Source organism: Poromitra crassiceps (assembly GCF_964638095.1).
Source record: "Poromitra crassiceps genome assembly, chromosome: 11".
In the NCBI taxonomy this organism is placed as follows: domain Eukaryota; kingdom Metazoa; phylum Chordata; class Actinopteri; order Beryciformes; family Melamphaidae; genus Poromitra; species Poromitra crassiceps.
This window is the reverse complement of record NC_139643.1, coordinates 13,305,827-13,330,128: the sequence shown is the minus strand read 5'-3', so window position 1 is coordinate 13,330,128 and position 24,302 is coordinate 13,305,827. Positions and strand designations below refer to the sequence as shown.

Below are 24,302 nucleotides of genomic sequence, written 5' to 3'. Positions count from 1 at the left end.
CGGTACATTTGATGAGTGTGAACGTTGCGTCACAGGTGGTCTGAGGAACGCTTTGGCGTGCCCGGGAACGGAACACTTGTGAATGTGAACGCCAACCGTTCCGAACCACATTGACAACACACGGGCGAGGATGCACTCCAGGCGTAGTTGATGACACAAGTGCACTCTGTTCCATTTCCGAGCGTGGAAGAAATGTTGTAATGTGAAAGCTGACCAGCGGGGGAGAGGGGGGGGGGGGTGGGGGCAATCGTGCCCGGGTGCGGAACGGAACCGAACGAAAGCAATCGTTCCCAGTGAGAAATCACCCTCAGAGAGCAGGGCCGAGAGAGAGAGAGAGAGAGAGAGAGAGAGAGAGTAGTTGGGTTTCCCTCCAAATGTATAGCACATTTTCAGAAAATCTGCAAAAGAAAACGTGAAATTATGCGCGTTTCCATCCATGCGAATATGAGGAGTTGGTCATGACGGCACAAGCAGTTGTGCTCTCTGCCTCTGCTGATTACACTCGATACGTATCGTGCCGTTGTGTTGAAGGCAGCAACCTTCAAGACAACCTTCAAGAAGGCAGAGCTCTATGAAACACATTTATTCATTTAAAGCTACACCATATAATGGATTACCAGCAGGCGCCACTCTTCGATTCGGCATATGTATAATGCACTGAGCAGGTACTGTACAGTACGTGAATATGAAAATGTCAATTCTAGAAGTGAGTCGCCTGTGTTAATCCTGCAGTCTATTTAGTGTTTAGTGTATTTAGTGCAGGGGTGCCCGAACCTTTCTTAGGATGAGAGCTACTTCCAAAAAATATATCTTTTCCCTTTGTCCCCCCAAGTATTAGTAGATTTTTTGGGTGGTTTCCTCCAGATAACAACCCACCCCCCCTCCACACACACACACACACACACACACACACACACACACACACACACACACACACACTCACACACACACACACACACACACACACACACACACACACACACACACACACACACACACACACACACAAAACATGCCAAAAAAAGAAGAAGCTAGGATAACAAGCTACTTTTTTCCGGTCTCTGCTAGCATTGTGTGTGTGTGTGTGTGTGTGTGTGTGTATGTGTGTTTGCTTATGTAATGTATGCATGCGAGTGAGTGTTTGTTTTTGTGTGTGTGCACGTGTATGTGCACATGTGCTGTTTGTGTACAAACAACTGTGAATGTGTGTGTGTGCATGTGTGTGTGAATGTGTGCGTGCCTGTGTGTATGCGTATGTGCGTGTATGTGTGTGTGTGTGTGTGTGTGTGTGTGCGTGTGTGCCTGTGTGTGTGTGTGTGTATGTGTGTGTGTGTGTGTGTGTAAGTGTCAACCAAGCAGCATCGCAAAGATGCCTGATGCTGTTGTTTACAAGGCTACTACTGTCCCAGATAGGTCTTGGAGATTGCTCTCTCGCTGTCTCCCCTTTCTCTCTCTCTCTCTCTCCCTCTCTCTCTCTCTCTCTCTCTCTCTCTCTCTCTCCCTCCCTCTCTCTCCCTCTCTCTCTCCCCAACTGCCTCCTGCCCAGCTTCTGTCAGTAACTCATTAAGTGAGTTAATTATGGCAATAGACAATTGTGCGCACGTGCACACACACACACACATGCACGCACGTGCGTGTGTGCGCACACAGCGGAGTAAAGACCCAATATGTTTTACAATGTCATGTCCTTAGGCATTCACTGTTCCCCCGAGGCGATAATTGCTTCTATCCAAAACTAAAAAATATACAATAATAATAATATAATGCAGGTGCACGGCCAGGTGCGCGGCACGCTGATCAGTCATTTCAGTAACGTTACAATGCTGCAAATAGCTTTTATTTCCAGTATAATCCTCAGCTATCAGGCATAGTGCACTCAGTACACTGCAAAAAAGTACCCCCCCACCCCTTTTTTTTTGCGGTTACCGCAACGGTTTGATTGGCTCTGCCAATTTGTGCGCTATGGAAAAAGTCAATATCGCGGCAGCTCTAATTCCATATTATTTTGGAGCAGTGGGGGTGAAGATTGAGCAGCAGGGGGCCTGAAACCCTGCCTTGTGCCTGCAATGAAAGACTAGTTGGCCAATCATTTCTGCTATTTCTCAGAATGTCATTCAGCCGTGCACTTTTTGTCCTGCTTCCTTACATGAATGCTTCCTAGTCAGGCAGTCATTTCCTATGCTCCTTAGTGCTGCTGCTGACTGAAGCATGCTGGTATGATGCTATGTATTAATTACTCAGCACTTCCTGAATGGGAGCGTCCCAGGTGCTGCTACCCCGCCTGATATTTACTTGATTATATTTGTAATGAATGAAGTCATTGAATTGAACGCAGTAAGTATCTGGGAGTGATTGTTGTTGGCTGGCAAGAAATGCCAGCTCCAAATGCTCCAAAAAGCGCAAAACCTGCCTATAAGCCACCACCAGTGTTGCCAACTCTTTTCCAAGGAAAGTCACTATTGGTTGCGCAGAAAGTTGCTAGAAGTCGCTAGATGACATCACACACTAATTTGCATACCACAGTATTCATTATAAACATTGAGTCCAGTGTAGGAGCATTACACCCAAAAAGACCACAGTATTCAGTATAAACATTGTAGTACAATGTTGAAATACAGCACGTTTACAAGCACAATGACAGCTAATACAGGACGTTTGTGGATTTAGTTGTTGAGTATAGGCCTAAAGACAGGTGTAAATCATTTTGTATTTTCTATTCTGTATGTCAAAAGCTGTTTTTTTTAATATGGTGATTAATCGAGAGATGTGACTGTGATGATGCTGCAGTCAGGCATTACGTTTAGAGATGTGACTGTGATGATGCTGCAGTCAGGCATTAAGTTTAGAGATGTGACTGTGATGATGCTGCAGTCAGGCATTAAGTTTAGAGATGTGACTGTGATGATGCTGCAGTCAGGCATTACGTTTAGAGATGTGACTGTGATGATGCTGCAGTCAGGCATTAAGTTTAGAGATGTGACTGTGATGATGCTGCAGTCAGGCATTACGTTTAGAGATGTGACTGTGATGATGCTGCAGTCAGGCATTATGTTTAGAGATGTGACTGTGATGATGCTGCAGTCAGGCATTACGTTTAGAGATGTGACTGTGATGATGCTGCAGTCAGGCATTACGTTTAGAGATGTGACTGTGATGATGCTGCAGTCAGGCATTACGTTTAGAGATGTGACTGTGATGATGCTGCAGTCAGGCATTACGTTTAGAGATGTGACTTTGATGATGCTGCAATCAGGCATTACGTTTAGAGATGTGACTGTGATGATGCTGCAGTCAGGCATTACGTTTAGAGATGTGACTGTGATGATGCTGCAGTCAGGCATTACGTTTAGAGATGTGACTGTGATGATGCTGCAGTCAGGCATTATGTTTAGAGATGTGACTGTGATGATGCTGCAGTCAGGCATTAAGTTTAGAGATGTGACTGTGATGATGCTGCAGTCAGGCATTACGTTTAGAGATGTGACTGTGATGATGCTGCAGTCAGGCATTAAGTTTAGAGATGTGACTGTGATGATGCTGCAGTCAGGCATTACGTTTAGAGATGTGACTGTGATGATGCTGCAGTCAGGCATTAAGTTTAGAGATGTGACTTTGATGATGCTGCAGTCAGGCATTACGTTTAGAGATGTGACTGTGATGATGCTGCAGTCAGGCATTAAGTTTAGAGATGTGACTGTGATGATGCTGCAGTCAGGCATTAAGTTTAGAGATGTGACTGTGATGATGCTGCAGTCAGGCATTACGTTTAGAGATGTGACTGTGATGATGCTGCAGTCAGGCATTAAGTTTAGAGATGTGACTGTGATGATGCTGCAGTCAGGCATTACGTTTAGAGATGTGACTGTGATGATGCTGCAGTCAGGCATTAAGTTTAGAGATGTGACTGTGATGATGCTGCAGTCAGGCATTACGTTTAGAGATGTGACTGTGATGATGCTGAAGTCAGGCAATAAGTTTAGAGATGTGACTGTGATGATGCTGCAGTCAGGCATTACGTTTAGAGATGTGACTGTGATGATGCTGTAGTCAGGCATTAAGTTTAGAGATGTGACTGTGATGATGCTGCAGTCAGGCATTAAGTTTAGAGATGTGACTGTGATGATGCTGCAGTCAGGCATTAAGTTTAGAGATGTGACTGTGATGATGCTGCAGTCAGGCAATACGTTGAGACATGTGACTGTGATGATGCTGCAGTCAGACATTAAGTTTAGAGATGTGACTGTGATGATGCTGAAGTCAGGCAATACGTTTAGAGATGTGACTGTGATGATGCTGCAGTCAGGCATTACGTTTAGAGATGTGACTGTGATGATGCTGCAGTCAGGCATTACGTTTAGAGATGTGACTGTGATGATGCTGCAGTCAGGAATTAAGTTTAGAGATGTGACTGTGAGTATGCTGCAGTCAGGCTTAAAGTTTAGAGATGTGACTGTGATGATGCTGCAGTCAGGCATTAAGTTTAGAGATGTGACTGTGATGATGCTGCAGTCAGGCATTACGTTTAGAGATGTGACTTTGATGCTGCAGTCAGGCATTACGTTTAAAGATGTGACTGTGATGATGCTGCAGTCAGGCATTAAGTTTAGAGATGTGACTGTGATGATGCTGAAGTCAGGCAATACGTTTAGAGATGTGACTGTGATGATGCTGCAGTCAGGCATTACGTTTAGAGATGTGACTGTGATGATGCTGCAGTCAGGCATTACGTTTAGAGATGTGACTGTGATGATGCTGCAGTCAGGAATTAAGTTTAGAGATGTGACTGTGAGTATGCTGCAGTCAGGCTTAAAGTTTAGAGATGTGACTGTGATGATGCTGCAGTCAGGCATTAATTTTAGAGATGTGACTGTGATGATGCTGCAGTCAGGCATTACGTTTAGAGATGTGACTGTGATGATGCTGCAGTCAGGCATTATGTTTAGAGATGTGACTGTGATGATGCTGCAGTCAGGCATTAAGTTTAGAGATGTGACTGTGATGATGCTGCAGTCAGGCATTACGTTTAGAGATGTGACTGTGATGATGCTGCAGTCAGGCATTAAGTTTAGAGATGTGACTGTGATGATGCTGCAGTCAGGCATTACGTTTAGAGATGTGACTGTGATGATGCTGCAGTCAGGCATTAAGTTTAGAGATGTGACTTTGATGATGCTGCAGTCAGGCATTACGTTTAGAGATGTGACTGTGATGATGCTGCAGTCAGGCATTAAGTTTAGAGATGTGACTGTGATGATGCTGCAGTCAGGCATTAAGTTTAGAGATGTGACTGTGATGATGCTGCAGTCAGGCATTACGTTTAGAGATGTGACTGTGATGATGCTGCAGTCAGGCATTAAGTTTAGAGATGTGACTGTGATGATGCTGCAGTCAGGCATTACGTTTAGAGATGTGACTGTGATGATGCTGCAGTCAGGCATTAAGTTTAGAGATGTGACTGTGATGATGCTGCAGTCAGGCATTACGTTTAGAGATGTGACTGTGATGATGCTGAAGTCAGGCAATAAGTTTAGAGATGTGACTGTGATGATGCTGCAGTCAGGCATTACGTTTAGAGATGTGACTGTGATGATGCTGTAGTCAGGCATTAAGTTTAGAGATGTGACTGTGATGATGCTGCAGTCAGGCATTAAGTTTAGAGATGTGACTGTGATGATGCTGCAGTCAGGCATTAAGTTTAGAGATGTGACTGTGATGATGCTGCAGTCAGGCAATACGTTGAGACATGTGACTGTGATGATGCTGCAGTCAGACATTAAGTTTAGAGATGTGACTGTGATGATGCTGAAGTCAGGCAATACGTTTAGAGATGTGACTGTGATGATGCTGCAGTCAGGCATTACGTTTAGAGATGTGACTGTGATGATGCTGCAGTCAGGCATTACGTTTAGAGATGTGACTGTGATGATGCTGCAGTCAGGAATTAAGTTTAGAGATGTGACTGTGAGTATGCTGCAGTCAGGCTTAAAGTTTAGAGATGTGACTGTGATGATGCTGCAGTCAGGCATTAAGTTTAGAGATGTGACTGTGATGATGCTGCAGTCAGGCATTACGTTTAGAGATGTGACTTTGATGCTGCAGTCAGGCATTACGTTTAAAGATGTGACTGTGATGATGCTGCAGTCAGGCATTAAGTTTAGAGATGTGACTGTGATGATTCTGCAGTCAGGCATTACGTTTAGAGATGTGACTGTGATGATGCTGCAGTCAGGCATTACGTTTAGAGATGTGACTGTGATGATGCTGCAGTCAGGCATTAAGTTTAGAGATGTGACTGTGATGATGCTGCAGTCAGGCATTACGTTTAGAGATGTGATTGTGATGATGCTGCAGTCAGGCATTAAGTTTAGAGATGTGACTGTGATGATGCTGCAGTCAGGCATTACGTTTAGAGATGTGACTGTGATGATGCTGCAGTCAGGCATTACGTTTAGAGATGTGACTGTGATGATGCTGCAGTCAGGCATTAAGTTTAGAGATGTGACTGTGATGATGCTGCAGTCAGGCATTAAGTTTAGAGATGTGACTGTGATGATGCTGCAGTCAGGCATTACGTTTAGAGATGTGACTGTGATGATGCTGCAGTCAGGCATTACGTTTAGAGATGTGACTGTGATGATGCTGCAGTCAGGTATTAAGTTTAGAGATGTGACTGTGATGATGCTGCAGTCAGGCATTAAGTTTAGAGATGTGACTGTGATGATGCTGCAGTCAGGCATTACGTTTAGAGATGTGACTGTGATGATGCTGCAGTCAGGCATTAAGTTTAGAGATGTGACTGTGATGATGCTGCAGTCAGGCATTACGTTTAGAGATGTGACTGTGATGATGCTGCAGTCAGGCATTACGTTTAGAGATGTGACAGGGATGATGACCTTGAAGAAGAGGCTTTTAAAGTAGCACACTGTAATTGAAGAATCCAATTAATTAAAAACATTCAGCTCAACTCTTGGAAGAACACAGGCCAGTGATAAATGCTGCACGGCTTGAAACAAAAGCAAACACGTGCGACGTTTCATCCAGTTCACTAAACTTATGAATTTAACTTTTTCTTTAAGATATATGTTGTGCTCGTTATTTGGATTAAATTTGGTTGGGTAAAATAAAATATTAATAATCCGAAAATTATTAATATTTCATAAAATTATTAAAATATCAAATATGTAATCCTTGATAAGGATTAACCTAGGGGCACCACCTGCTTGATCGCAGGACCCAACTTTAATCACAGTTAGTCTCTCTGAAGTGTGAAGTCCTAAATCCTTAAACAGAGGTTCACCACAATACCACAAAATCACTCTGAAACAGTTGGATTCAATTAAAGCTGACACTATTTATTCTATGTAAAATAAAAAAGGAATATGGGCATTACAATCAACGAATTTCTTCTATAACTAAGTCACATTCCAAATCATTGACCTGTAGGTATGGAAGTGCGTGTGTGTGTGTGTGTGTGTGCGTGTGTGTGTGTGTGTGGGGACTCAGGTCAGGTCTTAGAGGGGGTAGACTGGTTGCATCACAACATGGCTGCCTCCACAAGACCCTGTGAGTGTGTGTGTGTGTGTGTGTGTGTGTGTGTGTGTGTGTGTGTGTGTGTGTGTGTGTGTGTGTGTGTGTGTGTGAGCACGTGCATGTGAGCGTGCACGTGGATGAGAAAGTAGTGCAGGGGAAACAGACACAATTCACCACTACAGCTGTGCGCTGGCATTTAACTAGTGACGAATTGTGCCGTTTGTCTTAATGCCTAGATCTGCTCACGCAGGATCGGAGGTGGTCTTAAATAGCATTCAGAGATTCACAGTTTCATGCACATTTATACAGTCACAAATAGCTCCAAGTCATACCATTCCGTTCACAGTATTAAATCAATTCACAATACTAAATCAATATTAACAACAGTTCTTCTTATGCTAATCAATCCTAACTTCTGCCCGAACTAATAAAGGGAAAAATTAGAGCCAGTCCCTTACTCTGTGCACGAGTTTGAGTTCGGTTTGCAGGGGTCTCTTTCCCAGCGGGAGGAGACGGTGGTCTGGATGCGCGTCCGCTGTCCAGACGAAGAGGAGGGGTGAGGGAGGAACAGACGGTCGGTCTCTGCGGGCCAAGCTGAGGCGCCTTTGGTCTGCTGGGAGGCGGCGATGCCGGCTTCGGAAGAGGAGAGGAGAGGATCTCAGAGCTAGCTTAGCTCTGGGCAGGTAGCACTAGCCTGGTGGTGGCTATGCTATTCTTGGGTCCAGAGGAGTGGGGCCTTGTCCCTCTCTCCCTGTGGTACAGATGATCCTGTTGCAGCGTGCAGCTACTTAGAACTGAAGTCTGGGTGACTTTCTCCTGCATATAGTGGGGTGCAGGGCGTGTCTTTGCTGTGGTTCAGGCACACCGATTGGTTCACCTTATCTCGCTTACAGATAGGAGAGTTGGCTGTCCTTTTGTCAATCTTCGATAACAAAGGAATGGCTCGCTTCCCTGCCGTTTTATCATAGGTGTGTGAACTCAAATGGCAGAGTGCTTGGAATGTGAGGGTTTGTGTCTCTCACTGTGCCTCCACACAGACAGTTAGTTTTCACTCAAATGTCTTGCATTCAACATACATGTTCCTTACACCATATCAATGTTCACTCCAAATGTCTGGCCCAACATCCCCCCGATGGTTGAAAGGGTGTGTTCTGGCACAGTCTTTAAAGCATCTCCAGGGCCATGCGGCCTGCGGGTGGCAACCCATTGGTTGCCTAGTCCGTGAGGCTGAAAGGAGCAAGTTCGTTAGGTCCTACGCTATGTGGTCCTATGTGGGCTCAAGTCCGGGCAGATCACCTGTGTCCGGGCAGGACTTTTCTCAAGCTATTCTATCATTCTATATCACACAAACAATACATTCAGATTGTCATCCTATACTATATCACACAAACAATACATTCCGATTGTCATACTAGTCTACATCACACGAAGCAATACATTCAGATTGTCATACTTCAAGTTTCTTAGGCAGGGCCTGGGCCCGGTTCTCTGTCTTGGTCACTTAGCTCTTCGTTTTTACACGATTTGCATAAGGGGAAGGGAGAGAAGGAGTGTGAGGTAGTGTAATGACCTGGTTACATGTTTGGTGAATGGGGGTCCAGTTGCCTTGGGGCTGAACTAGAGTAGTTTGGTCCCTCGGGGGACCGTGTAGAAGACCGTCTGATTCATAGGCTCAGTTTAGTGACTGTGTCATAGCGGTTGTGTGACAGTGTTTTAGCCTACATGTTCTGCGGTTCAATGATTGGTAGGTTGACAAGGAATCCTATTTCTAGATGCGGTGGATCTATGAAAATTGGGATTGCACTGCCAAGACTGTATGCCAAGTGTACCTGAGAGGGCTAGGCCACGGTGGTCGTGGCGGATTTTAAGATTTGTTCAACCAGAGATAGGGAGACTAGGTAGGGGGTATGTTACCCCCACTCAGACTGGTGACTGAGGAGGATATCTCCCTGTAAGGTCTTGTGTCAAGTCTCTGGTCACGTGCACATAGGTCTTGTCCTCTCGTACTACGCTGGTTAGAGTCTGTAAGGCATGGAGGTTGAGTCTGAGTTACTGGCAGTAGGGCTCTATGTAGCCTAGGTTAGTGGTTAGTGCATACTGGCGGAGTGAGTGGACATGCACCTATCCTGGCTACCCTACTAAGTCTCGTTCACTACCCCTGTGGTGGGGCTTGCCCCCCCCCCTTTGGAGGTGTGTACGAGTTGTTAACTGACACTCCCAGTGGCTGCCGCATCAGCGCTGGGTCAGGTGCATGCGTCGGGTTCTGCACCAGAGTGTTGGTTGAACGATTGTCCAACTTAAAGAAAGGAGTGCCGCGCATCGTCATGTTTTGTTCTCTGTGCCGGGGCAACGGCTGGGAGAATGCCTGCCTGCCGGGCAGTTTCTGTCCCGGGCTGATGGCCAGGCGTACGGGAACCTTCGCGGTTCGAGCGGGAACTGACGCGCGGGTTTCGTTTGCGGAGAATGCGGGGAGCAGTCGCTCCTGTTTGCACAGGCGGCGGTACAGCTCGGGGCTAGCGGTGGAAACGTTGCGTGCCGGCAGCGACGTTCCAGCTTCCTTGATGACAGCGACTTGTCTGTCTGTGCTAGGCTGGCGGCCAGGTGACGCCCATGGCTTTGGCGTTTGAACCTGAGCCCAAATGCGATTGCTGGAGCAGTCGATGATTGGGACTAGCCGGTCCAGGAGATCCTGGCCAATGAGAAGCGGTTCGGTATCGAGAGGGCTGATGTGAATGGGGTGGCGTATAGTCATCCCCTGGAAGGTGATGTCCAGCAGAGCACGCTCAGCAATGGGGGTTTGGTCTTGTGTGTAGCTGGTGATGCTAACATCACAAGGCTCGATCCGAGGTGGCCTATTGGTGGCGTGCATGGCTATGCAGACCTTCTCGAAGGTGTTGGCACTCATCAAGCTGATGGAGGCTCCTGTGTCCACTAAGGCGAGGGTGCGAGTGCACCCCCCTACCACCACTGGGGTGTAGATACGATGGGCGTTGCCCTTGCGGACAAGGTTGCCCATGAAAGTTAGAGTAGGACGGTTTGGTGAAGCCTGAGAAGGAGACTTAGGAAGGGATCTGGTTCTTCGGGGTCCCCTCCGCCTGTTGACAAAGCGAACTTTGGCAGGTGGCGGAGGTTCCCCCCCAAGTCATGCGACCGGGGTTTTGTCTGGCTCCGGCGGGGAGCCAGCTGGTTTGTCTTTATCAAAGAACATCTTTACCGTGTCAGCTAAAGCGTTCAGCAGTCGGGTCGACTGGTCTTCCGCGGTTGTTCGCCTGTCCCTACCGTCGGTGTCGCTCCCTGACTGGTTCTTATGCTGGTTGGGTTTGTGTGATTTCTTACCTGACTGGTCCTGGTTCTGCCAGGGGCGTCCCTGACTGGGGTAGTAAGAGTTCCCTGACTGGTTCTGTACCCAGTCCTGGTTGTACCAGGACCGTCCTTGACTGGGGTGGTAGGAGTTCCCTGGCTGACTTCGTTCCCACTCCTGGTTCTGCCAGGGCCGTCCCTGGTTGGGTCTCCCCCCCTTTCCCTGCTTCCTACCCCTACCTCGATGGCTGGGCTGTCTGTCTTTTAAGTGTGAGGGTGCAGGGCGTCGAGGAGCGATTGGCTTCCGGACCTGGGGCACCTCGTCGCCCTCTAGGGTGAGACGGTCAGGTACTGGCTTCTCTACGCTGTAAACTGCTCTACGCTGGGCTTCCTCTTCATCAGAGTAGTCTTCCACTGAGTAGGCTTGGGGGCTCTCTAGGTGTTTCCTGGTTGGCTTGGGTCGTGCTTCCCATGCCAACTGTGCATACTGTCGCGTATAGCTCAGTGTGGACTGGAGGAGCCTACAATGAGTTTCTACACCGGAGCGTATGCTCTCGTGCAGGTTTGACATGTACGTGAGGAGGAAATCCCTATCTCCCTCCCCCCCCCCGATGGGGGGGCCTCTACCCTGGAAGTAGGCTGCTGACAAGCGCCTGAAGTACTCTCTGGGATCTTCGTCTACTCTCTGTTTGATGGCCTCGGCGGCCCTTCGCGCGATGATCGGGTCAGAGTATGGGCGGTACTCCTGTCGGAGGGCCCGGCAGACGAGTCGGTAGCTCTTTTGAGTCCGACTGGGAAGTACGTCTATGAAATCGCGGACGGTGCTCGTGGTGGTCTTCCAGACCAGCCAGAGTCTCTCACGCGTGGTAGGTCGCTCCAAGTTGGTGAGGTAGCGATTGACGTCTCGTAGGTACCGATCGATGTTGGCGGCACGGTGCGCCGGGTCAAAACGTTCTATGTCCCTGGCGAAGGACTCGATTCGCCGGTCACGGACATCTCTTTCCCGCGCGGTGAACGCTGGCTCGGAGTCGGACGACGATGAGTCGTTGTGGTCGTCTGCCCATAGGCCACGCCCCATGTGACCCGAGAAGAGGAGGGGCGTCTCTTGGTAGTAGCCTTCGCTCCTCTTACTCTCCTGGCCATGCCGACGTCGCTCCTCCCGTGGGTGGGAGTTGGCGTGGCGTTCGTCGCCCCAGCGGTCGTCTGTCCGCCGCCCTGTGGGCGGGGGGCAGTCGTCCGGGCGGTCGGTGTGGCGTTCGTTGCCCCAGCGGTCGTCTGCCCGCCGCCCTGTGGGCGGGAGGCAGTCGTCCGGGCGGTCGGTGCGGCGTTCGTTGCCCCAGCGGTCGTCTGCCCGCCGCCCTGTGGGCGGGGGGCAGTCGTCCGGGCATGGGTGCGGGGAATGGTCGCGCCTGTATCTATTCCCCCCCTCCTCTGGTGGGGGGGAGACTTCGGTCCTACTGTCCTTGAAGTGTGGTTGTCCCCCGGCGGCCTTTTTGTGGCCACTCTCACGGGTTAGCGACCCCCCTTGTTCATGCCTATGCGACGGCCTTACGAGCGTGGACTCGTATGGGAGGTGGGGTCCCCTGACCCCCCTGGGCTGGGACTCGGGCACGGCGGGCGTGTCTATGGTATATAGTGAGGGTTCGACCTCACCACCGGACCCGTTGCGCGGTAGCGCTGGTGCAGCAGGCGTCTGGGCAACGTGGGATGAGGATACCTGTGGAGGCGGGCTTACCTGTGGCCCCTGGTTATGGACCTGTCGGTGAGGGAACGAACACGCAAGCTGGTTGGCTCCATACCTACCTGTTTTTCTTTTCTCCTCCTCGCTCTCTAGGTCCAACTCAGCTGCTCGTTGGTGCAGCTGTGCGTTGGTTTTCCTGTGAGAGGTTTCTCTGTGGAGGACAAGATAAAGCATATTGGGTCCCCTGGCCTCACTGGGCTGGGACCCGAGTACGACGGGCGTGTCGATGTCGTATGGCGAGGGTTCGGCTCCACTACCGAACCCGTTACGCGGGGCAGCCGGCGTCTGGACGCCGTGCGATGAGGACGCTTGTGGAGGCAGACTTACCTGCCTCTCTTCTCCTGGGACCTGGTGGGGGGTGGACGAGAACGGAGGATTGTCGGTTTCACGCTTACCGTCATTGCCTCCCTCTCCATCACCCTCTTCCTCAGAATCTGCGTGGGCTGCTCGCAGTTTCTTTTCCAAGTCCTGGATTGTCCTCACTTGGTCTTCGTATGAGACCTCCAGGCACGCATTTTGCCTGTCCAACTCAGTTGCTCGGTTATGCAGCTGTGTGTTGGTTTTTCTGTGAAAGGTTTCTCTGTGGAGAACGAGATAAAGCAGCTCTGACAGCATGGTGCAGTTTACCGTACCTGCACTTTTCATGGCGGCTGCTTTTCCTTCCAACATTTTCTCACATTCTGATTCTGTGAGCTTCCGCAGATATTCGATCTGTCCTCTCTCCGGAGGAACTGCTGTCATGAGCGCTTCATGTAGCAGCTGGTCGGGCGAGGCCGAGTGCTCTGCAGCAGCACTCTGGCTGTTGTGCTCTGACATCTTACCTGCTGGTCAGTGCACTTTTCTTAAGCTTTAGGTGGAGCTCGTACCTGTAGCTTGAATGTCAAATAACTTGACTTGAGAGGCAAACGTAAATAGGCTTATAGTCAAACTGTGTTTGCGAAAGTCCTGTGGTTGAATTTTAAATATAAGCAGGTTTTAATTCAACTCTAGTTGCCTAATTTTAGGAGTTTAGCAGTTATACACGCTTGAAATAAGGGGTTATTAAATCAAAACGATTGAACTGTGTTAGATTTAGTCTGTGTTAGATTTAGTCTGTGTTAGATTTAGTCTGTGTCAGTTTGAACGGTGGTAGTTCTATCTGGCTCCGCTCGTTCTGGCTGGAAGCTGTTTTGGAGGTTACAGCGTTCCGCAGGCTTGGCATACGCTTACAGTGAATACACAATGCAATTTGGGAGTCTCAGTGTTTCAGTCAAAATTGTGATATTTGTGGTAAATTCTGCTTGAAAGATGCCTCGGGCGGGGCTCCAAATGTTGTGCTCGTTATTTGGATTAAATTTGGTTGGGTAAAATAAAATATTAATAATCCGAAAATTATTAATATTTCATAAAATTATTAAAATATCAAATATGTAATCCTTGATAAGGATTAACCTAGGGGCACCACCTGCTTGATCGCAGGACCCAACTTTAATCACAGTTAGTCTCTCTGAAGTGTGAAGTCCTAAATCCTTAAACAGAGGTTCACCACAATACCACAAAATCACTCTGAAACAGTTGGATTCAATTAAAGCTGACACTATTTATTCTATGTAAAATAAAAAAGGAATATGGGCATTACAATCAACGAATTTCTTCTATAACTAAGTCACATTCCAAATCATTGACCTGTAGGTATGGAAGTGCGTGTGTGTGTGTGTGTGTGTGCGTGTGTGTGTGTGTGTGGGGACTCAGGTCAGGTCTTAGAGGGGGTAGACTGGTTGCATCACAACATGGCTGCCTCCACAAGACCCTGTGAGTGTGTGTGTGTGTGTGTGTGTGTGTGTGTGTGTGTGTGTGTGTGTGTGTGTGTGTGTGTGTGTGTGTGTGTGAGCACGTGCATGTGAGCGTGCACGTGGATGAGAAAGTAGTGCAGGGGAAACAGACACAATTCACCACTACAGCTGTGCGCTGGCATTTAACTAGTGACGAATTGTGCCGTTTGTCTTAATGCCTAGATCTGCTCACGCAGGATCGGAGGTGGTCTTAAATAGCATTCAGAGATTCACAGTTTCATGCACATTTATACAGTCACAAATAGCTCCAAGTCATACCATTCCGTTCACAGTATTAAATCAATTCACAATACTAAATCAATATTAACAACAGTTCTTCTTATGCTAATCAATCCTAACTTCTGCCCGAACTAATAAAGGGAAAAATTAGAGCCAGTCCCTTACTCTGTGCACGAGTTTGAGTTCGGTTTGCAGGGGTCTCTTTCCCAGCGGGAGGAGACGGTGGTCTGGATGCGCGTCCGCTGTCCAGACGAAGAGGAGGGGTGAGGGAGGAACAGACGGTCGGTCTCTGCGGGCCAAGCTGAGGCGCCTTTGGTCTGCTGGGAGGCGGCGATGCCGGCTTCGGAAGAGGAGAGGAGAGGATCTCAGAGCTAGCTTAGCTCTGGGCAGGTAGCACTAGCCTGGTGGTGGCTATGCTATTCTTGGGTCCAGAGGAGTGGGGCCTTGTCCCTCTCTCCCTGTGGTACAGATGATCCTGTTGCAGCGTGCAGCTACTTAGAACTGAAGTCTGGGTGACTTTCTCCTGCATATAGTGGGGTGCAGGGCGTGTCTTTGCTGTGGTTCAGGCACACCGATTGGTTCACCTTATCTCGCTTACAGATAGGAGAGTTGGCTGTCCTTTTGTCAATCTTCGATAACAAAGGAATGGCTCGCTTCCCTGCCGTTTTATCATAGGTGTGTGAACTCAAATGGCAGAGTGCTTGGAATGTGAGGGTTTGTGTCTCTCACTGTGCCTCCACACAGACAGTTAGTTTTCACTCAAATGTCTTGCATTCAACATACATGTTCCTTACACCATATCAATGTTCACTCCAAATGTCTGGCCCAACATATAGTATTCCTAAAGAGCACCTTGGATCATTATTTTCAAAGAACACCTTCAGTGCGACCCCCCCCCCCCCCCCTCCTTCCTGATCTACTGTATGTAGCAGCGTCTCCAGGCGGTGCTTTTTAGCAGAGTGCAGAGTTCACCATTGTAGTATTTCAGTAATTAAGGCAGACAGGAAGAAGAGAGGAGAGAAGAAGACAGAGAGAGATGACACAGCACTACAGGAGCAGGGATTTGAACTCGTGACATGCACATTTAAATACATACTTTCATGTTTTGGTTGGCAAAAATGTTCCTATTAAAACTGTTTCTTCTTTTAGCCCTCTGGGGCTTGCAAGCACATGCGGGGAACCTGACAATCTCAACTATAGGATAACGAGACACTGCATTAAAATACCAGCTTTAAATGCAAAGGCAAGATCAGACTGTTTATACAGTTTATACAGATCACATTTTAATACCAGGTGTAAATGGGGTGACACAAACACATACACACGCACGCACACACACACACACACACACGCACGCACGCACGCACGCACGCACGCACGCACGCACGCACGCACACACGCACGCACGCTAACCACAGCCCTCTTGTGTTGCAGGTGGTGAACAACAGGGCTGACATGGCCATTGGCTCTCTAACCATCAACGAGGAGCGCTCGGAGGTGGTGGAGTTCTCCGTTCCCTTCGTGGAGACGGGCATCAGCGTCATGGTCTCCCGTAGCAACGGCACCGTGTCGCCCTCCGCTTTCCTCGGTGAGTCGCCGCCATTTCCACACGTTCGCCCGTTCACTATTGTCATTATATTTGCCCCTGAAGAATCTCAACCCACTGATGTACAGTATGTCCACGCTCAGGAGCTCCTCCTGTCTGCTCTGTTCTCAAAAATGACTTGTATGTTTTAACCAGAGATATAGCAAAGTAACGTGGGCTTTTGTTCTTTAAATGTATGTTTTTTTTGTAGAACTAAGTAATGAAATTGATGCAGTATTGACCAAGTTCGCCTCAGTCTATAGATTGTGTTTTCAAAGTTGAAATTAGTTTAGCAAAAGAAGTTAAAAGAAACCCTAAATTCTTCTTCTTAAATTATTATTCAAAGAACCAATTTATTCCCCAGCAAACTGCTCGTAAGCATAAATGATGGAGTGTGTGTGAGGAGCGTGTGTGAGGACGAGCTTTAGCCGGGTTGTTTATTCCAGATGTGGAAAACACAATCAGTTGTCCGGAGCACAAATTACATCTCTCTCTCTCTCTCTCTCTCTCTTTCCTTCTCTCTCGCTCTCTCTCTCTTTCCTGCTCTCTTTATCTCTCTCTTTTTCTCTTTCTCTATCTCTCTCTCTTTCTCTCTCTTTCTTTCTCTCTCTCTCTCTCTCTCTCCTAATGATTTGTGTTTTTGAACTGAAATAGTTTGGCTGAACGGAGCAAAAAGGAGTTGTGGTCCCACAGTTCTCTCATGTCGGTCTTCCCATAGCCTGACATTATGAGGCAGAAACATATCCTAACATCATGAGGCAGAAACATATCCTGACATCATGAGGCAGAAACATATCCTGACATCATGAGGCAGAAACATAGCCTGACATCATGAGGCAGAAACATAGCCTGACATCATGAGGCAGAAACATATCCTGACATCATGAGGCAGAAACATATCCTGACATCATGAGGCAGAAACATATCCTGACATCATGAGGCAGAAACATAGCCTGACATCATGAGGCAGAAACATATCCTGACATCATGAGGCAGAAACATATCCTGACATCATGAGGCAGAAACATATCCTGACATCATGAGGCAGAAACATAGCCTGACATCATGAGGCAGAAACATATCCTGACATCATGAGGCAGAAACATAGCCTGACATCATGAGGCAGAAACATAGCCTGACATCATGAGGCAGAAACATAGCCTGACATCATGAGGCAGAAACATATCCTGACATCATGAGGCAGAAACATAGCCTGACATCATGAGGCAGAAACATATCCTGACATCATGAGGCAGAAACATAGCCTGACATCATGAGGCAGAAACATAGCCTCATGAGGCAGAAACATAGCCTGAAATCATGAGGCAGAAACATATCCTGACATTATGAGGCAGAAACATATCCTGACATCATGAGGCAGAAACATAGCCTGAAATCATGAGGCAGAAACATATCCTGACATTATGAGGCAGAAACATATCCTGACATCATGAGGCAGAAACATATCCTGACATCATGAGGCAGAAACATAGCCTGACATCATGAGGCAGAAACATAGCCTGACATCATGAGGCAGAAACATATCCTGACATCATGAGGCAGAAACATATCCTGACATCATGAGGCAGAAACATATCCTGACATCATGAGGCAGAAACATATCCTGACATCATGAGGCAGAAACATATCCTGACATCATGAGGCAGAAACATATCCTGACATCATGAGGCAGAAACATATCCTGACATCATGAGGCAGAAACATAGCCTGACATCATGAGGCAGAAACATATCCTGACATCATGAGGCAGAAACATAGCCTGACATCATGAGGCAGAAACATATCCTGACATCATGAGGCAGAAACATATCCTGACATCATGAGGCAGAAACATAGCCTGACATCATGAGGCAGAAACATAGCCTGACATCATGAGGCAGAAACATATCCTGACATCATGAGGCAGAAACATAGCCTGACATCATGAGGCAGAAACATATCCTGACATCATGAGGCAGAAACATTGACTGTACAAGAAAGATGGACATCATTGGTGTGGTGGAGCTGTGGTGGAGAAACTGGTCTCTCTCTCCTCTTCTACGATGGATATGGATTTCTCCTTGTATAATGATTGAGAGTCTGTTGGTGCAAAATGGCGGCTCTTTGATTCTGAGGGACTAACACCAACACCTGACGTTGCGCGTGGATGTTTTACATCCTCAGACATTTTCTCACATCAAACTCCATCGTAGCTGCTGGAGACATCTGGAGGTGGAGGATAGACCTCTTTCCTTATAGCAGAACTTCCATAACCCTGTGCAGTGCCATGGGAATGATCCTTGTCATTCCCAAGCCCCGTGTCTTTTCATCTCAAAGCAAAGGTTTCCTCCCTGACTTTAGATGTGTGTCTTTGCTCTCCGCCGAGGCCCTTTGGATATAAACAAATAAATACAATAAAATACAATAAAAATAGAAAAAATCAGACAGAGAGGGGGAAAAGTTCTCAGTATGCAAATGAACTGTTTCTTTACAGGGAAGAAAGCAGCTGCAGTCTCATGCATCTCAGTCAAACTCTGCCCCTCGCAAGATAACATTTATTTGACAAATCTCCTTAGAGGCATCCCAGACGTCTCCAAGCATGAAGAGATGGAGAGATGAGAGGAGGAGAGAGCTGAGGAAGATAGAGGGAGAGAGAGAGAGAGAGAGAGGGGGGGGAGAGAGAGACAGAGAGAGAGAGACAGAGAGGGGGGGGGGGGAGAGAGAGACAGAGAGGGGGGAGAGAGAGGAGGGGAGAAACAGAGAGTGGGAGAACAGACAGAGTGGGGAGAGAGAGAGAGAGAGAGAGAGGGGGAGATAGGGAGAGAAAGAGGGGGAGAGAGAGAGAGGGGGAGAGAGAGAAAGGGGGCGGGGGAGGGGGAGAGCATAACAGAGAAATATGTGATACGGTCTGAAAGGAGCAACAAGTAGGCAACCGTGAAATTGCACAAATCAAGATAAAAGATTGTTGTTGTTTTTGGAGAGAGGAACAATCTGATATCAGGCAAGTTTAGATGTTAAAGAACACAATATACTGTAACAGGTTCAGGATCACTCTTATAATGTGTTCAGTTTTAGGATCACTCTTATAAAGTGTTCACAAACAAAGATGGTTCAGGGCAAACATTCTCTGAATGTTCCTTTTAGGAGCACCAAAACTCAAAGAAGCATCATCTTATTCAACTATTTTCAGCTTTCAATGGACGACACATCATTTGAAAGCTTACATGCATCTTCATAATCTGTACAAAACTGAACAACCTTGGCCTCACTTGTTACACAAGACACCAGTCACTGTCACATACATACATGAAGAACAGAGAGAGAGAGAGAGAGAGAGAGGTTGAGCTAGAGAGCGAGCAAGGCTTTGATGGAGGGAGGTACTCTGCTTCAGATATGAACACACATCAAGCTAAAGAGAAGCACAGATGGAACAGAGACTGTAGGAGAAATAACGTTTGGCCCTCGTGGGTAACGAGCGTAAGCTTCAAGAGTATTCTGTACACTATCTTAATCATGCATGCATGGTTCAATTCAGTGTTCCATTCATTGCCCGTACATCTTCGCCCGCACGTTGTTTCAAAAGATCCGTATAAAAAGAGAGTTTTACTTGATCAAACCAACCAGCTACAGTACATTCAGAATCAGGAGAGACCATAGAACATTTCACTCTGACCAAGACTGACCAAAAAACACCAAGAAGATGAAATAAAGAGAGAAAGAAAGGGATTCTCCCCCCCCCATCTCTCCCTCCCTCTCTCTCTCTCCCATCTCTCCCTCCCTCTCTCTCCCTCCCATCTCTCCCTCCCTCTCTCTCCCTCCCATCTCTCCCTCCCTCTCTCTCTCTCCCATCTCTCCCTCCCTCTCTCGCTCTCCCATCTCTCCCTCCCTCTCTCTCCCTCCCATCTCTCCCTCCCTCTCTCCCTCCCTCCCTCTCTCTCTCTCTCTCTCTCTCTCTCTCTGCTTGTGTGCACTGCTGAAGAGTGGCGCTGTGCTTGTGAATAGGGGGTGCAAATAGCATCTCCCGCACCGCGGATTGAAATGTCAGAAGTCAAAAGCCGTGTAACTATTTTACATGATTCTTTTAACTATCACACATTTTGCTGTTACCTTCCAAACACTCTTCTTCATTGTATAAAAGAAGCCCTTATGAACAAAGTATTTATATGTTCAAAGTGCAATTTTACAATCTATTCTCAAATAAAATCACAGCTATCAGATTCAACACCTTACTACTACTTAAGCCAGGGTACATTTAAAATACTTGTCAACAATTCTTCGCATTTAGATCTATCTCCACGCCATACAGCCTTGCAACTGGAAGTTCCTCCTGCAAGAGAAGCCCCCCCCATTCCATACTTACACAGCTACAGTAGATCTGTTCCATACTTACACAGCTACAGTAGATCTGTTCCATACTTGCACAGCTACAGTAGATCTGTTCCATACTTACACAGCTACAGTAGATCTGTTCCATACTTACACAGCTACAGTAGATCTGTTCCATACTTACACAGCTACAGTAGATCTATTCCATACTTACACAGCTACAGTAGATCTGTTCCATACTTACACAGCTACAGTAGATCTGTTCCATACTTACACAGCTACAGTAGATCTGTTCCATACTTACACAGCTACAGTAGATCTGTTCCATACTTACACAGCTACAGTAGATCTATTCCATACTTACACAGCTACAGTAGATCTGTTCCATACTTACACAGCTACAGTAGATCTGTTCCATACTTACACAGCTACAGTAGATCTGTTCCATACTTACACAGCTACAGTAGATCTGTTCCATACTTACACAGCTACAGTAGATCTATTCCATACTTACACAGCTACAGTAGATCTGTTCCATACTTACACTGTTCCATACTTACACAGCTACAGTAGATCTGTTCCATACTTACACAGCTACAGTATATCTGTTCCATACTTACACAGCTATACAGTAGATCTGTTCCATACTTACACAGCTACAGTAGATCCATTCCATACTTACACAGCTACAGTAGATCTATTCCATACTTACACAGCTACAGTAGATCTGTTCCATACTTACACAGCTATACAGTAGATATGTTCCATACTTACACAGCTATACAGTAGATCTGTTCCATACTTACACAGCTACAGTAGATCTGTTCCATACTTACACAGCTACAGTAGATCTATTCCATACTTACACAGCTACAGTAGATCTGTTCCATACTTACACAGCTATACAGTAGATCTATTCCATACTTACACAGCTACAGTAGATCTGTTCCATACTTACACAGCTATACAGTAGATCTGTTCCATACTTACACAGCTATACAGTAGATCTGTTCCATACTTACACAGCTACAGTAGATCCATTCCATACTTACACAGCTACAGTAGATATATTCCATACTTACACAGCTACAGTAGATCTGTTCCATACTTACACAGCTATACAGTAGATCTGTTCCATACTTACACAGCTACAGTAGATCTGTTCCATACTTACACAGCTACAGTAGATCTGTTCCATACTTACACAGCTACAGTAGATCTGTTCCATACTTACACAGCTACAGTAGATCTGTTCCATACTTACACAGCTACAGTAGATCTGTTCCATACTTACACAGCTACAGTAGATCCATTCCATACTTACACAGCTACAGTAGATCTGTTCCATACTTATACAGCTACAGTAGATCTGTTCCATACTTACACAGCTACAGTAGATCTGTTCCATACTTACACAGCTACAGTAGATCTGTTCCATACTTACACAGCTATACAGTAGATATGTTCCATACTTACACAGCTACAGTAGATCTGTTCCATACTTACACAGCTACAGTAGATCTGTTCCATACTTACACAGCTATACAGTAGATCTGTTCCATACTTACACAGCTATACAGTAGATCCGTTCCATACTTACACAGCTACAGTAGATCTGTTCCATACTTACACAGCTACAGTAGATCTGTTCCATACTTACACAGCTATACAGTAGATCTGTTCCATACTTACACAGCTACAGTAGATCTGTTCCATACTTATACAGCTACAGTAGATCTGTTCCATACTTACACAGCTACAGTAGATCTGTTCCATACTTACACAGCTACAGTAGATCTGTTCCATACTTACACAGCTACAGTAGATCTGTTCCATACTTACACAGCTACAGTAGATCTGTTCCATACTTACACAGCTATACAGTAGATCTGTTCCATACTTACACAGCTACAGTAGATCTGTTCCATACTTACACAGCTACAGGAGGACATCTATCCGTCTGTCAGAGGAGATTTAGGAGACAATGTGGAACATGTCACGGTTGGATGGTGCTGCGGGGCTCTCAGGGCCGTTTTATCTTAAGACTGCCGTGCTACAGGGCTGAACATGATGCCATAGTGTGTGTGTGTGTGTGTGTGTGTGTGTGTGTGTGTGTGTGTGTGTGTGTGTGCGTGCGTGTGCGTGTCCGTGTGTGTGTGCGTGTGTGTGTGTGTGTGTGTGTGTGTGTACGTGTGTGTGTGTGCGTGTCCGTGTGTGTACGTGTGTGTGTGTGCGCGCGCGCGTATGTGCGTGCATGTGTGTGTGTATGTATGTATGTGTGTGTGTGTGTGTGTGCATGCGTGTCCGTCTGTGTATGTGTGTGTGTGTGTGTGTGTGTGTGTGTGTCTGTGTGTCTGTGCGTGCGTGTGTGTGTGCGCGTGTGTGTGTGTGTGGAGGGGGGTAACTGGGAACAAGCGATGGAAGTCAGGAAGCCCAGAGGACCGGCAGGAAGGACAGAGGGAAAGACGTGAGGACAGATTGAAGGACAGAGGGAAAGACATGAGGACAGATTGAAAGCGAAGGAGGGAATCAAGTGAGGAGGAGAAAGCGAAGCGAGCGAGGGAGGAGAGACCAACTGTTTGTGACAGACGCTCCCTCAGGAGAACGCACAGCAACTGAACCAGCTCCCATTATAGACAGACAGCACCGAGGGAGAGGAAGGGAGGAGAAGGCAAGTACGCAAGGACCAACAGTGAGAGAGAGAGGGAGAGAGGGAGGGAGAGAGGAGGAACATTCTGAATTCTGGAAAGATGGCGCTCACAAAACACTTTAAAGAGTTTTACAAGAACTGATTCTACACACGAGGCTAAGAAGTAAGAATGAACTGATTCTACACACGAGGCTAAGAAGTAAGAGTGAATGCAGAAGGAAGGAAGCATTAGTCTGGTGGCTCTCTGATCGAAGCTCTATATCTGCTTGAGATCCCCCCTCCCCCCGTAACTCAGCACAACATGTTTGGTATCTTTGGATCTTGACTAGAATTTAAACTAAATCTCTGTGGGTTTGAATGTAGTGTTGCATGATGCATGTTGCATACGTGTTGCATGATGCATGTTGCATACGTGTTGCATGATGCATGTTGCATACGTGTTGGATGCGTGTAGCGTGTTGTATGCTGATGATCCTGCATGAGGGACCAGCATGTATACGTTGTTTAAAGGGACAGCTCACCCTAAAATCCAAAATACATATTTTTCCTTTCACCTGTAGTGCTACTTATCCATCTACATCGTTTTGTGTTAGTTGCCTGAATTTTGATATCGGCAGTAGAGATGTCTGCCTTCTCTGCAATGGAACTGGATGGCACTCGGCTTGTGGTGCTCAAAGCGACAAACACATACATTTGAAAAACTCAACAGCAATGTCTCTTTCCAGAAATCATGACCTGGTTATTGAAGATAATCCACAAACCTTTTCAGTTTCATGTAGGAACTATTTTCTTTAGACCGAACTACACCCACTAGCTGCGAGCTAGTTCCTGCATGAAAGTGTAGCTAGCTAGCAGCTAGTGGGTGTAGTTTGGTTTAGCCAGGCATGAAGTCAACGGGAGTTGTGGGCAGGTTCAAGGCGTGAAAGTAGGCACTGAGAGGAAAAGACAAGGCGTCTTGTGTGAACGGTTAGGCGTACATTCAGCTTGTGTCTGCTTCAAGCTTCAGTTCTGCTTACGTTCGGCGTCCTGTGTGAACGAGGGCTTAGGGTTAGGGTTAGGGTTAGGGTTAGGGTTAGGGTTAGGGTTAGGGTTAGAGGGTTAGGGTTAGGGTTAGGGTTA

At 46.9% G+C, this 24,302-nt stretch overlaps 1 protein-coding gene across 1 annotated transcript in view; it reads left to right on the top strand.

The window, feature by feature from the left end:
- grin2da (glutamate receptor, ionotropic, N-methyl D-aspartate 2D, a) overlaps positions 1–24,302 on the top strand; it is a gene marked incomplete at both ends in the record, with an annotated part of 124,050 nt that overhangs the window by 34,545 nt on the left and 65,203 nt on the right. Inside the window, one exon of the mRNA XM_083645877.1 lies at positions 16,057–16,210. Within this exon, the coding sequence (XP_083502003.1) occupies positions 16,057–16,210 (154 nt within the window). The remainder of the gene's footprint in view (positions 1–16,056; positions 16,211–24,302) is intronic.